General features: G+C 41.8%; 1 protein-coding gene across 1 annotated transcript in view; it reads right to left on the reverse strand.

Annotated features, from left to right (window-relative positions):
* Positions 1–6,187: 6,187 nt before the first annotated feature.
* The window catches only part of SNX4 (sorting nexin 4), a 37,795-nt gene continuing 27,985 nt past the window's right edge, over positions 6,188–15,997 (reverse strand). Inside the window, exons 10-14 of the mRNA XM_069861478.1 lie at positions 12,227–12,316; positions 10,852–10,951; positions 9,900–10,045; positions 8,401–8,515; positions 6,188–8,075 (exon numbers count right to left, since the gene is read on the reverse strand). Coding sequence (XP_069717579.1) covers positions 8,028–8,075; positions 8,401–8,515; positions 9,900–10,045; positions 10,852–10,951; positions 12,227–12,316 — 499 coding nt within the window. The 3' untranslated portion in view covers positions 6,188–8,027. The remainder of the gene's footprint in view (positions 8,076–8,400; positions 8,516–9,899; positions 10,046–10,851; positions 10,952–12,226; positions 12,317–15,997) is intronic.

The following is a 15,997-nucleotide window of genomic DNA, read 5'->3' on the forward strand; positions in this document are numbered from 1 at the left end:
TCTGTCACTCAGGGCCAGGGCTCTTGTATCCCATGTTTTGCTCCTTGGGTGGGAAAAGTAACCCCAACTCAGCTCTCGTGCAAGGCCTGTCCACGACACGTTCCCGTGAAAGTCGGTCTGGGAAGCCAAATACATCAATAAACTCTTCCACCAGCTGAGCCCATGTTTGCCAAACCTGACCTCGCCCAAACCTCCAGCTGGGCCTGCAGAGCTCTGTGGTTGCTTTCCCCATGCTTATCTCCAGCCCTGCTCGTATTAACAGCTAATTTCCCCTCCATATCCTCATCTGCCTACTCAAAGTGGAATCTAGCAGTGCGAAGCTTATCAGCTCCTGAAGCCACCTCCCTGCAGCTGGGCTCCAACAGCAGCTCACTGCCCTCCACTCACAGGAGACTGAGCAAATCCTGCCAACACCCCTAAAACCAGGAACCTGTTGTTCTGTGACCTTGCAGGAGCGTATCCGTTAGATCTGGCTCCCCCTGATTCCTGTGTGTTTGCTGGGGACATCAGGTTTTGCAGCACAAAAGCTGTTCTGCTCTGGTAATGGTGATAGAGAGGAAGGGGAAACTTGACCTGAATTGACTCAAAAATTCTCCAGGACCATCTGCCAAGGGCCAGCACCGAGGCGTCTGTCCTGCTGCTCACACATTTGCTGGCAATACAGCCCTGCTCCCTGTTTTCAAATTTAAAAGTAACATGAAACAGAGCAACCACTAAATTGTCTGGTAATCACAATCATTATTTTCGTTGGAAGGAAACAGAAAAAGGCCCAGCTAAGTACTATATATTTAGCATTTTAAAGCTAAAAATAGCAGTGACTCTAATAGCAGGGAGGAGGAGTTCAACAGAAAGTGAATGATCACCAGCAATTACTTCAGAATATTTTAAGTAAGTGCCCTGAAATTGGACAAGGCAACACATATTAATATCGCTTTCCTGGATTAGAGGAGAAATAGAAATGGCTAAGAGTATTATGGAGAGGGGAGTAATGGCAAGAGTAATCATACAAACAAGTTCGAGTTTAGCAAAGAGCAATTCTCTGTAAGGAAGCAAAATGTACTTAAGAAGAATCATAGAATATCCTGAGTTGGAAGGGACCCACAAGGATCATTGAGTCCAACTACTGACTCTGCAGAGGACAACCCCAAAATCTACACCATGTATCTGACCGGTTGCCCAAATGCTTCGAGAATATTGTCAGGCTTGGCAGTGCGACTGCTTCCCTGCAGAGCCTGTTCCAGTGCTCCACCACCCCAGAGTCAAGAACCTTTTCCTAATATCCAACCTAACCCTCCCCTGGTGCATCTTCCTGACATTTCCTTGAATCCTATCATTGGTCATCAGAAACTAGAGACCAGTGCCTGCTCCTCCTCCCCTTGTGAGGAAGCAGTAAACTGAGATAAGGTCTCCTCTTCTCCAGACTTGAGGAGATATAACACAGAGAAAGATTTTTGATTTTCCTCATCTCCTCTAATAGTTCAGCTTCCCAGTCTAACTGGTGTCTTCTGATGCACAAATAAGCCTCCTCTGCCAGTGAAAATTCCTGATGCTTTCCATCGTTCAAAGGTTAATTAAGCCCTTCATTTCTGAGATGTTGGAGTTTGGTTAGGCTTCTACATCAGCACAGAGTTACAACGTAATAACGTGTAAGCTACATAAGGATATTCTTTTCACTTCATTTAGAAGGATGCTAAAAATGAATGATACTTCAGGTGCACCATAGCAGTGCATTATCTCCATCATGAAGAGGTAACTTCTTCCAAACCACACCCAGGGTGTATCATTAGACATCAGCTTCTTACATTAATGCCTATATCTGTAGTCTCATACAGCTTCTTCTCCAGCTTATAGAGGTCCTATCATAAGACTCCAAATACCATGCATACCAATTTTCAACACGTCTTGTATTTCAGGAGGAATTCCACAAGGGGAGAAGGAGGCTGATGTTTTACCTGTTTAAAAAACATAGAGAGATTTGATTATTATAGGCCTGTCAGTCTGAAAGTAATCCCTGGGAAAAGAATAGTTGATATAGGAGTTAAAAGAGATTAATGCCAATCAACATGTTCATGGAAAACAGATCTTGTCAAATTGATTCTCATTTTAATATATTACGGTTTCCTTGATAGAACAATGGTATTAATGCAGAAATCCACCATACCTCAGCTTTCCTCACTCAGGTTGGGCTTGTCCTGCTTTGAGTAAGAAAGCAGAAGGCCAGCCTATGGTTCTTTAAAATAAATTAAACCCTGGCCAGAGGTTTCAGGACATAACTGGAAATAGGAACTCTTTGGGGGAGCAGTGTCCCACTGGGATCTCGCGCTGGCTCCGTGTTGGTTACTATCTTTCCTAAACAGCCTGGGCAGTAAGAGCATTACTGAGACCATGGGTGATGAAGATGAAAAGATTAAGAACCCTCGAGAAGAAGCAGCTGCACTGCTGAGAAGCAGTGATGGGAGTTATCTGATGGAAGCAAACGAGCAGCAGCTTGATGCCAGAACCTGCATGGTTCCGTGCACCCCAGCACAATCAGGACTAGGGAAAAGCTGCTCTGAAAGACAGCAGGAGCTCCAGATGTGCCTTGAAATGAGAAGCAATGGTCTCAGGGGCTTATGTGATCCACAGAGGAGAGCAGGGAATGTCACACAGGAATGGGAATGCTGCTGTGGCTACTGTAATGCCCACTCCAGTTTGCTTGATGCAGGATGAGAGGGATGTGCAGCTCTGCTCTGTGGCCCAGCAGGCACCTCGCTGCAGCACAAGGAGACTGTGGCTCTTCCTGCTGCCCCAGAGCACCCAGTGCCTGCAGGGCCATCGGCGGTGAGCAGGCAGAAGCCCACCAACACTTCACCTGGAAGATAAAGCAGACAAACATGAATGGAAATAACGACTATGCTTTTAGCTCCTCGAACAACCATAACGAGATTTGACCTCCCTGTCACTGTGAGGTTCAAAGCTGGGAGCAGAGAGCACACACTTCAGAAAAAGCTAATTCAAAGCAGCATTGGGCAAGGGCAACTTTGCCATCTCTTATGTAGTAGTGCAGCTTTTACAGTCACAGGTTGTTCCTTCTGACAATGCAGCCAGCACTTCTTCCAAGCAGCTATTAAGAAAAAAAAAATTAAAACTACTACTAACTCAGAAACCTGTGCTTTGAAGTCCAACTCACAGCAGCATTTGCCTGGTGCGAGAGGCTCCTGAGGAACCTGTGCACAAGCTGCAAGTCACAATGTAATACGTGCATTACTAATAGCAACGTACCGTGACAAATGAATTCATCACTAAATCCTGCATGGAAATCTGTTCCAGTATAACCATCCGTCCCTATTTAGGCACCCATTACACTACAGCTGTCGCGATGACCCTCGCACCTCTGAGCAGCAGGAAGGGAGTAGGTGGCATTTTTCTCCCTCCTGCTAGTTTTATTCTAGCCCCTGCAAGCCTGAGCTGGAGACCCACAAGAGGGCGGTCGGGGTTGCATTTTCCCTTTGACTACATAATTTTCCACCTTAGCATCCTGGGGAAGCTCACTGCAAAGTCACTTTTCATTTTCTGTGGCCGCTTACAGTTACTTTCTGAAGAGAACATAGTTGGTGTTATCATGTGCCATAATATAGACAGAGAAACGTTCACTGCAGATGAAGAAGCTGTTTATTAATTGTAGATCCTGGGATGTTTGTGGGGCAGCCTGGCTTAGAGTTACATCAGCCAGCAGGTCCCTTGGTCACATAGATGATCGTGCTGGTGTTCAGAGGGTTAAGGCACCTGCGACATCTATGCTGGCCTTTTAAACACTTAAGTTTCTTCTCCTATTTTATTTAACCAGGAAATTCAAAGCGATCATATTAAAAATAGATGCAAAATATCAGACCAGGTGTCATCTCCCCTTAACTCCAAACGCTGTGCACTTTCACTGTCTGGAGTTGTTTTGCTCCAAATCCTCCCAAGATCCTTTCCAATTTGGCTTTGTTTTGTGTTTTAGATACCTTGTACAACCAGTTAAAGCAAAAAAAAAGGGGTTTTGAAAGAAAACATAGCCTTGGCATGGCTGGTCTATGCAAGCCGTTCAAGAGGAACTAGAAGGCAGCAAAGGTTTCTCATCTGCATTTGACCCTACAGAAGTCAGTGTTACTAAAAGGGTTTCTGCAATGTATCATACCAAGAAGCATCAGAAAACAGTAGCCAGTCACAACTCTTTACTTAAGTCAAGGCTCTTCGTATGCTCGAGGCAGAAGAAGGTACTTACTGCAGCTGCACCACGGAGGGCATATGTGTAACTCCTACCCTGTTTCAGGAGGGGGACACTGAAGCCTCTGCCATTTAAAGAGAGACATTTCTTTTGTCACCAAGGCCACAGTAAGCATCTTACCCGCCCCGGCAGCCACCCACTGGAGTGAAGCAGCTCACACAAGTTACTCTCCTGCAGCACTGAGCTTTCTGCAGAAGCTGGATCAAGAGCCGCATCCTTTGTGGGCCACCCCTGCCCTGAGAAACCCCAGCTCTGCTGGGGAAGCGGGAGGGAAGCTGGCAGGCAGGAGCACTCAAGCTGCAGGGCTTAGAGCAGATATTAACCCTGCAACAGCAGCAAAAGCGACTGCCTACAGAGGTGACTGCTCTTGCTGGCGCTGTACTTGGATTTGGCACTGAAGCCTGTGCTCCCGTTTCACCAGCTCTCACTCCGCTCGCTTCCTCTGTTTGCATTATTCCTACAGCAGCCCTGTATGAAGATTTTTGTTCCACCGGTCGTGCCTCCCCACAGAGCTCTAGGAGCAGATACAAGGCGCAGGCAGCAGGGATGCACAGAACAGGCGGACATAAGGAAACATGAATTAGACCCCTGCCTTGCCATTGCAAGGTGAGCGTGGGGGTGTAGGGAATTAAGACAACTTCCTTCCCTATAATCCTTTAGAGGACATTAGACAGCGTTTCTTGTTTCATCAACCAAAATGCACAGAATATATTTCGTCATAGGGAATCACAAAGGAAAACAGGGTTTCTCCTAGGCCACAGTGCACACAGCCCAGCCAACCGCTCTGGGATCTCAGCCTTGCTGTGCTGGCTCTGCTGTGCATTTGGCTACAGCTGCCACTTCCCTCTGGCTCACCTGCACGAGGATTGCTCCTCCGCGTGGGCCTGAGCTCCAAGATCTCCTCTGCGCTTGCCAAGGTAGTCGCTGCACACAGCTGCTAGGTTAACTCCGCTTTGGCTGACGTGCCAGATACTGAAATAATACAACATTTACAAAAAATAAGGAGTTCATAAAAATACTTTCTCTTTCCACTTCAGTTGGCTCCCTCACCCCGGCTATTTTTCATACAACAGCGGCAACTAAAATGTACTGACAAGTCAGGGTCCTGCTAATAACAGGGAAAGTCAGGGATAGCATGAGCAGTGACAATCCACCCAGCAAAGCTGCCTGGGACAGAAGTGATAGCTCCCATCAGCAAATCAGATGATCCACGCAGGTAAATTCTTTCATATGCAAGCATTTTGTCAAGATTCAGTAAAAATGAACCTACCTGCTATTATTCTCAAGGCCTTCCACCAATTTTTGATGTTTACTGGATAACTGGAGGAAAAGTGGATTAAGTTACAGAAATTAAATCTGCACTGTAGCTGGAAAAATGCATGCTTCCCAAGTACGCATTTCTCATGTGGACTCTATTAACCACATAGAAACAGTCATTAACTAGAGTATTTCCCCTTAAAAAGATAAAAAACTAAAAGACGGGGAGAAGCCTTCACTGTTTCCTAAAATCCACACACACATTGACCACGTGCAATGCTTTTCTGCAAACAGCAGAAGTAAAAGAAAGAAAATTATTGCAAATTGTCCTTAATACGCCTTTCACTCAATTTCTGTCAATAACCACAAATCCATTTCAAATTCATCTTCTCTTACCTAGATGAAGACACACACAAAATTCAGACAGCTTACTCCATTTGGGCAAAACCAAAGAAAGGATCAAAGCTGACTTGTAACAAGCATCTAAGTTTGGCCTTAACACCACGTTCTTCACCTAAAAAGCAAATAGGCTGGTTGCAGGCAATTTATTACTTCAATTTTAACACAAGTTTGGAGGCCATTTGAGAGCTGAGATGGACAAGAAGCGGTTTTAAGACACCAAACAGCACTTGTCAGAATCAGGAAGACAGCATTTTTACAAAAAACAATAGAACAAAAATATCAAAGAGCAATTTTATTTAGCTTATTTGGCACAAAACTTACAAGAACTGTTTTGTTCCCTTCTCAAATTTAGTACAACTAGCAATGAAAGAAGGCATACTAATACATTTAATAAGCTGTACAGCAAGTGAAATGCGGAAAGAGGCACCAGAAAGATCTACCAAAAATCAAAGTGCATGAAAAATACCTACTCTGAGCGCCTCACGGTATTGCATTAAGGCACCACTCCTTTAGAAGGTTTACTAAATACATCAAGTGTGCAACTTCTTGGTTTGGAATGTAAGAGTCCTTCAGCCCATATCAGAACTGGATACTGCAACCTCTGAATGGAACAAAACTTCTCCTTGCAAATGTTATACGGAGACCTCTTTCTGCCCAACATCATCTCACAGCCAGGAGTGTCACACGCTTTGGAAAAGCCAATATAGGTTATCAGAGCGACCAGCATTTTACTTCAGAGTTTTAAGCTGTAGTGTACACCAGGCCTACAAATTCTTTACAATGGTTTTATAGGAAAGAAATGCTGCAGAGACAAAACTAACACAGGACATATCAGTAACTACATTATTGATAATTCGCCAAAAGAATTTCTGAGGACTTTGTAGAGTATCTCTTAAAAATCAAAGTCTGAGTAGTGTTATAATCCAGAATAATCAAACACACTTTTCAACGTAACATTACAAAGCTTCCTTTAGGACTAGCAATCAAGTCTGCCAAACTCCACGAGACTTCAGGACCTTTAAGCAAGTACATAGAAAAGGCCCAATACGAGACAGTGATAAGTGTTTTTCATAACTGGAAACATTTAATGCAAGTACGTGTAACTGCAAACCATGTTACACTGGTGTATATACACACACAGGTACACACACACTGAAACATCATTACAGGAGCCAGACACCTTGGTTCGTTGTGGATTCTGTGCATCACTGCTCTTAAGTACTAGAGAAGTTGCACTTGGTTTTTTATTTCAGCATCTAATTCTTTTAAGAACCAAACCACAAGAAGAGGTACCACAGGCCAGATTCACCTCTAGTGTAAACAGGTTCCAAACAACCAAACAGAAGTTGCATCCACCTCTTAACAGCTTTGACTTTGGTTTTGCTGCTCAGCTGGACCACCAGTCTCCTTTACTTGCAGGAAGAAGTTTAATAAGAAATCAATACTCATATCAAAACTTAAGTGGGAACTAGTAAATGCAGGATATTGTATCAAACCACTGTACAACACCTCTACTGTAGAGAGTTTCAAACATCTCAGGAGCTTGAGACTGCTTAACCTAACTCTGGAAAAGCACATTTCTCTATGGACATGCAAAGGCATTTAAATATGAGCCCTCGGCGTTAAAATAGCTCATTTTTTGTCCTCTTATGGTGTAGGCCTCAAGAACATAACTGTGTGTCCCATTATAAAACCAAAGCACCCTTGAGCATTACAAATTCTAAACAGCAAGGGCTGAAAAGGGCATCTGGAAGTGATCTAAACATTATAGAGCATGGTGTTTCACAAGTCTCAAAACAGTTCAGTTCATACTTTCTGTGATAGCTTTCCCTATATCTTTGCCACAATACAGACCTGTAGTTTTCAGTAACTCTTTTACACCTGAATTATTTGCTACCACATAGAAAACATGCCACAGAAATGGCAGTCAGGGGTAAACATTTAACAACATGTCCTTTCTGTCCTTTATTAACAATTACAATCAGCAGAAAGAAAAACTATTCGCTCAACTCATTTATTTCATGATTTATATGTAAGTCATGTAGCAACTTAACATCGGTGTTATACATTTGTGCTTCCATTCTCTGGCACTTGGAGGAGGAATTCATTTCCAGAAAAATCACATCTTGCTGAAGCATTCCTTTGCATTTGTCCAAACTTGAATTCCCTTTAAAAAAGTTAAAATTCAATAAGTGGAAATACACTTTGTTCACAAACCTCATCATTAGACTTTCTTCCACAGAAGACTCTACAAAAAAGTCCCACAGAATTTCACCCAAGAGTAAGGCAGAGACCACACTGGAATTGGACCACACTACATATTCTATATCAACATTAACACATTACTGGATTAGAGTAGGACAGAACATGTAGGAGGTTTTAAGCTAGTGACTTCCAACCTTCTGTGACTGCAGAATTCCCAGTTATTGGAAGTTTGCATCTGATCCCCTGCTGATACGATACAATCCTATCCTGCCCTTTCACAAACGTACCTTTTTGCACATGCTAATCTGCATAACAGCATAGCTTATAAGCGCCTCCTTCAAATCATGATTCTTCTGTTCTTTAAACCGTTCAATGTCAGCCCAGGCACTTTTCACAAAGTCTCTGGAAACAAAAGCAGTATTTCTATTAGTTTTTTAACATGTTCCACCCTCAAATGATGTTCCTTTCTCTGAACCCTCAGCAGAGAAGCTATGTATGACAAAGAACTCCATCTTTTTGATCAATAAACAAAGTTCTGTATTTACTATGCGTCCCACAGTGTCCTCATTTTATATTTAGTACTGCTACCTAATTCTCCATCTTCTTATTAAGGTTTTTAGAGAATCAGTTTCAAAGAATGTGTTGGGTGGGTTGTTTGTTTTTTTCCCCCTCAGTAAGCACCACTGCCATAGAACCAGCACAATTCAGAACACACTTTTCTTCTCAGCTTCTGTGGGGGTAACCAAGTATCCTCGTGCTAATACTCAGCACACAACATTGCACATTTCTTTATCAATTTTCAAGTCAGAATCTCGGTCTTTCCAATGTGAAAACTCACTTGTTATCAGGGTTTGACACTTAAGTCCAGAAAACTTCTGCAATGCAAATTTGAGTTGGACAATTTGCTTCAGGAATTAATTTTGTTGGCTTGGTGATATGCCTTCAGGTCTCCTCAACTAAAATGGAGGTATTACACATTTCTGTAATTCACAGCTCTTGTTTGTGCTGGTCTATACATACAAGGCAAGTATTCACTCGAAAATTGCTTCCAGAGCTACAAAAGCAGATCCCCGGTATTTCTGTCAAAGTGATTAAGGAATTGCATTCACTGACCATCTTGTTACTGTGAACTATTCATGAACTAGACTTATCTTTCCTGTTCTAATCCTAACATACTAGGAGATAGCACGTTTACCCCTTGTATCACACAATGGACATGTGCCAACACAATCACATTGCTTTAGGAACATTAGTTCCTATTTTTCATGTTTGTATTCCTGAAGAAAATTTCACTAGAGCACCAAGAAGCAATTACTCAAAACAACTCACCAGAACTTCTAATCTCTTTTGAACAGGAGTCAGTTGTCCTCCATAAGAGAAGTTGCAGAATACAAGCTCAGGACCCATGCACATAAACCCAGTTAAATGCTGTATTTGAAGCAAATCAGCTTTTGAGTCTTAGGCTACTCAGCTGCAGACCTACAAGCCCACCTGCTAAACTTATTACCAGCTGAACATAAAAGCATGCAAGTCAGCCATTAGAGTGGCCTCAGTAACTGGGAAAGTCATTAGGTTTACATAAGCCCTACACTCAGACCAGAAGCTAACTACATGTACTGTACTTTATTTCACAACTTGCAGCTGACAGGAGCTTTTATAGACAGCTCATAAACACCAAGAATATATTAAAAACACTTATAAAATGCAAACACCTTCAAGAGCATCCAGTCAAGGACTTTTACTAAGACAAGCCCTGTGTTTTCTTTGAGAAGTCAAGCTCATTTACCTGCCCTCCAGATTTTTAGACTTAAGTTGTTCTTCTCCTTCCTGTATCTGCTCTTCTAGAACCTTTACCTTGGCTTCCCTCTGCTCAGGGGTTTCCTGCCCGAAGAGCTTGCTGGTCATCCCTTTCAGGGAGAATGTTCTCACAGTCTACAAAAAGCAGAAGACACTCTAGGTCTGGGATTCTGAGCACAGCCACAAGTCATTATGTGATTTTCACCAGCATTTGGCATATTCTTATTATCCAGTTGATTCTGGGTTTTAACTTCTATTTCATGAGTATCCCATTGGTAAGTAGCTATGGAAGGTATAGGGGCTCACATTAGACTAAGCAAAGTGGGGAGGAAGTAAATTTGTGTTCAAATTCTTAAGGCCAGCCTGTGGATTGGACCCTAAGTGAGTCACTCCACTGACATATGCAACCTTTCAGAGCCATTTTCCTACAAAAGTAGGAAAAAGCCTGAGTTGTGTTCAGGATGAGAAAGAAAAGCCATAAAGTAGAAGTGTATAGAGCATCAGTAGACTGAATAGCAACATTAAAAATTCTAAACTCTTTTTTTGAAGTTACAACTTTGAGATAATGGTTTAAGTAAAATAATCTTCCACATAAAAGAGACCAGCCACATACCAGTAATATCCACCTTTCAAAAGCCAGAGGAAGCTTTCAGAATTTTGATCTTCAGGATAGAGTTGTTTGTGTTACGCTTGGGTCATATTTCCTGTAACCCTTTACTTGCTTAGTATTCAATAAAAGAGTTTTGGTATAAACAGCTTATGTCACCAAGAACTAAGTTACTTCAAACTTCAGATGCCTACAGCTCATATGATATCACTTCTCAAGCAGCAGCCAGCATGTTAGTGCCATCTAAATGTTGCTCTAAGTAACTTGGCTGAAATAAAAAATTAAAAAAGAAAAAAAAAAGAGGTATTCTGGAGAAGGAAGTGGAAATACTCACGCCTGTTGCCAGCTCCTCACACTGCTGTTTCTTGGATGTTAGGTCCTGTGCAGCCATTTCCAAGTCATATTGCATTAGTTCATGTTTCCTGCAAACTGCCCTGAAAAGTAAGCAATTAAAGATCCGTCATGTAATACTTTGTTTCGCTACATTTCCTTCCATTTGAACTTTACAAATGGCATCACGCTTTTTTTTTCTGGCAGGCAACACATTCAATTATTTATCCAGCTCAACTTCAACAGCCTTATCACAGAACGCATAACTCTGCAAATGCCATAGTTAAGCAAGCTTGGATCAAAGCATAAAGTAAGTTCTTAGTACAGCAGCATTCTGCTCTTCTCCCCTTTTAATACTTATTTTGAGGCACTCAGCAATACAAGCCCCACCATCTACTTAAGGACACCATTGTAAAATGGTTTTATTTAAAGTATATTACAGAAAAATCATAATGATGACAAAAGGCACCTGGAGATGGTACCTGTCACAGCAGCAATGCATCAGTCAATAAGAAAATTCTTCACATTTTATCTTTTAAACAATGAAGCAAGAAACTGCACCTAGATTCATATAGCTCCTTTCATCTGGAAAAGAGGAGTTTCCTCTGACCACCTGCAGTAAATCCCAGTCCTGTGTGGGCTGATGATGCTACATCCGTACTCCACTGCCAGATGCACATTTATCTCCTAGGAGAGGCTACTAGTGCTCTGGGTTCCCACACAACAACCATCACATTTGCCAACCCAATTCTCTACACCACTACTGAACCTCTCCAAGAGGTTCAGGTCCAGGCTGAGGGGAGCACAATAGCTTTAGGCACAATCTTATAGCATAAAAGCTTCTTCTGTATTCACTCTTGTAAAGGACAGCTGCCCTATAAAAGAATAACATAAAAAACACCACACCAAACCAATGACAAAAGAAACCACTGGTACTTAGATGCACAATACTGTACAGCAGATGAAAAGTTATGTAGGGCACTTTGAAATTTGCTGGAATTCGTAATGGCTGTAGCAGCTCTGTTTGGCTGATCTCATTTGAAAACTGAAGCTTTCAACACATTGGGGCACTATGATACAAGAAGTCAAAGAAACACTGTAACTAGAGGAGTAAATGGCATTACCTTCTACAGTATACAGAGTTTAGCATTTCTGTAATTTCACAACTGATCAGCTCAATTCTAATTTTTATGGCCACCCACATGGTAATCAAATATGAGTACGCAAAGGAAGAAATGAGAACATGGAGACATGGAGATTCCACAACACTGAACATTTCTATTTCTCTGAGAAGAGGTTACCAAAATAAATTCAATATCAAGAAAATGTCAAGGGAGAGGACTACAGCTTCCATTTGAGCTATACACTTCTGCACATACCGCAGGGCTTCTGCATAGAAGAGATATTCTTTCAGCTGATCCGCATAATGTTCCTCTTCTTCCAGTATGTCATCAATAGAAGCTGCATATCTGGTGAAAAACAGACAAGGCTAAATAAAAATGTTCTTTAATTTAGCCTTTAAGGACTACACATACAGCAAAAGTGAGGATACCTGTTTGACAGAAACACCAGTCACAAAGTAAACAGTAAAAGGCACTTGCAAAAAGGAGACTCCCTTCTTTTTAATTAAACTCTGAACCAGCTAATATAAACATTTCCACAGGCCTGTTTGGTTGGCTGGTTACTACAATGAATCCTTCCACAAGTATAAGATCTATCAGCTGAGGATGAGGCAGTTTTTATTACAAGAAAGGAAAACAACTTATTCCTTTTCTTTGGTGGACTCTCAATAGGCAGCACTAAGATGAAAAAAAGACATGGCGCAGAAGAAATCCAGCAAGCTTAAAGCATTAAGGTATAGGAACATGAACATCATACCTTCTGAAAAGCAAAGAGACTGCTTTCATTCTTTGCTATTCAGCCTGCATACAAGAGAACTCACAGTAGTGCTGAGAAAACCATGACAATAAGTCCTTTAGCTCCCTGAGAGTCTTTTGCTTTGTCTGCTGTGTAAGTCGGGCATATCAATTGAGAGCAACAAGAAGTTAAAACCTTCCTTTTAGGGAGAAATCTGATGAACATGAGCTTGGACCAACTCCGCAGCTCTCAAATTCAGTAAGAGTTTTGTCATTAGGCCTATGTCCCCCAAAAATGGCAAAAAATGCTTTCTTTTTCTGGTCTATACTGCCTGTTGGACAATATTTAATAGGTTCTCACTAACCAAGGGGACTCCGCTTGGACAGATTTGCAGGGACAGGCCTATAGCTAAGCAGTAACTGCATGTCTCACTTGGCACAGTGACAGAAACTGGATGCCACTCTAGCCAGCAATACAAGACGTATGCCACTGGCGATAAAGAAAATTAATAAGATCCCATCACAAATGCCTTCCTCTATTCTGCCAACTCAGTCTGGATTCTCAAGTATGCAGTAAACCCTTGCTGCAGGCTCTCCAAAGCAAGCGTATGTCCATGCTTGTCTAGCGACCAGCACGATGTGACCTAAACATTAATTACAACACCTCTTGGCTTTAATGTTTTCGCAAAGTCTGAGTTTTTCCCTTTCTTCTTGTGCCTCTCCAGTAACTGGCTCTATGGAAGAACAGGCAGAGATTCAAGCTGAAAGGGAAGTAGTAATGTCACTCAGGAAAGAACAAGAAGTGCCCCCTATAAGCTTTAAAAGAAACATCAACATCACTTAGAACCCTAGGAATTTAAGCAACACTCCTGAAAGTTATCATCATCCTCAGGCCTGCTCAGCAGGGCATGCAAACTAAAGCTCTTCAAAGAGGGAGTGTCTACCTGCAGAATAACTGGAAGAATGCAGAGCCTGAGGAAAAGTTGCAGACATGCCCATCTGTTCCATTATGAATTTTATCAGTTTGTGAGAACGATGAGCTGTTTTGATGCTCTGTGGAAATGTGGCACACCCAGGAAAAGCCCTACCAAGGCTATTGCTGATAAATAAGCATAACATGAAGTGACCTGCAACAGCAGATCAGTTTAAGCAAAAGGGGTACAAGAACAGGAAAAAGAAGAAATCACGTTATGTATCAAAATCAGGAAGATGTCTAAACTGTTAAAAAATATCCTTGTTCTGAAAAAAAATCCTGCAGCCATACAGGTCAGAAAAGGCTTAGCCTCTTTTAAGTTCTGAAATGCATTAAATTTAGCATAGTGGTTAGATTTCTCAGGGCACCAGATGGACCACATTTCAGTTTCAAGAAGTTCTAAGACTAAAGCTGTACTAGAGCTCATCTGTGGCAGAGTAACTCTCCAAAAAGGCAAACAAACAAAGCAGGAAACAAAAATCCACCTCACGCAGACAGGGTTTTCATAAAGACACGAAAGTTTGATTTGAAAATAAAAAAAAAACAAAACAGCAAGACAAGTTATTTCTGACTGCCTAAGTGGAAGCTTAAATACTGATTTGTCCTAAGAAGTTATGTAAACTAGGAAAAGTGTTAAGAAGAAACACTGCAGTAAAGGTACCTAATACGTGAGGACAGGCTGAGAGAGATGGGGTTGTTCAGCCTGAAGAAGAGGAGGTTCTGGTGAGACCTTGTAGCAGCCTTCCAGTACCTGAAGGGGCTACAGAAAAGCTGGAGAGGGACTTTTTACAAGGGCATGGAGTGACAGGATGAGGGGGAATGGCTTTAAATTGGAAGGGGGAAGATTTAGACTAGACATTAAGAGGAAATTTGTCACAATGACAGTGGTGAGGCACTGGCACAGGTTGCCCAAGGAAGCTGTGAATGCCCCATCCCTGGAGGTGTTCGACGCCAGGTTGGATGGGGCTTTGAGCAACCTGATCCAGAGGAAGGTGTCCCTGCCCATGGCAAGGGGGCTGGAACTAGATGATCTTGAAGGTGTCTTCCAACCCAAACCATTTTATGATTCTATGTTCCCAATCTTCATGGGAATCATCAGCTAAACCCCTACTTTAGTAGGGACAGTCTAGTTGATAGGGAGATAAAGGATCACTCATTAATAGCATAAGGGACAGAAGTCAAATGTCTGGCACTATTTTCTTTCATCTTTTAAGTGACAGAATTACAGGCATTCACTCAAGCTTTCTCAGACTAATCTTTTGGTTTTTATCATTTTAGCAAGCTTCATCCTGTTACACAACACACACCCAGAGGTGCTTTGGAATGTCTTCTCCAAATACTAGCAGTTTTAGATCATACTAAACAATAACAACTCAAAAGCTTAACTAAACACCTAGTAAAGACTACAGCATATGGGGTGGATAGAAAATAATTAAACTAGCCTTGAAGTTTAACATCTACATGAGGCAATGTTCTTAAAGTAGATTTCTATTGCAATAAACCCCTGTCTAACGTTATGGGAACGGTAACTGGACTGGTAAGTTATAATTTCAAGAGAACCCAGATATGATCCTTACTGGTAGGAGGCCGCATGGGTCACTGAGCGAGTTCCTGAATCTCGCAGCTGCTGCTTCTTGCTTGATTTGTCAAAAAGATTATTGTAGGAGAGTGCAAGAGCAGAAGAGATGACAGACAATGAAAGCTATCTCAGACTTCATGCAGTGACTAAAGTTACCCAGAAACTCACTGCCATTACTCTGGCTCTTGAACCCTAACTGTGCTACCGACAGGAACATTAAACATCTCGGATATGTTGAGAGAGTTCACTCTCCTAATTCAGAAGTGAGACCCACTTATTTTTGTTGGTTATGTATTTCTAGGTGTTTAACATCTTACTGGGGTGTATATGAACCACTGAAAATCTCATGCCTCGTTAAATCCACTATATTATGCCATGTTTTCATAATCTCTTCAATCTCTGAATACAGTTGTGGGTGCTTAACGTTGTATTCCACCTCTACTCCAATTATTTTCTTCTGAAACCAGAATGCTTTTCTTTATTCTCATCAGAGCCCTCTGTCTAAAAAAATATTATAGCTTTATTTGGATGCAAACCACCATGCTAGCCAAAACACAGAAGTGTGAATAAATTATTCAGAAGCATTCAAATTCTTAAAGATCTAAAAAACCAGAATTATTCTGAAGAAGCCAAGGGCAAAGTTTGGCATGGCTCTTCAAACCTTTCCACCTGACAGGGCATGACATCAAATGCAACCAGGCAGTGGCACATATGTAAATCTGCACTGCAAACTAAAACTGAA

The sequence above is a fragment of the Phaenicophaeus curvirostris genome, chromosome 7, assembly GCF_032191515.1.
Source record: "Phaenicophaeus curvirostris isolate KB17595 chromosome 7, BPBGC_Pcur_1.0, whole genome shotgun sequence".
Classification (NCBI taxonomy): Eukaryota; Metazoa; Chordata; class Aves; order Cuculiformes; family Cuculidae; genus Phaenicophaeus; species Phaenicophaeus curvirostris.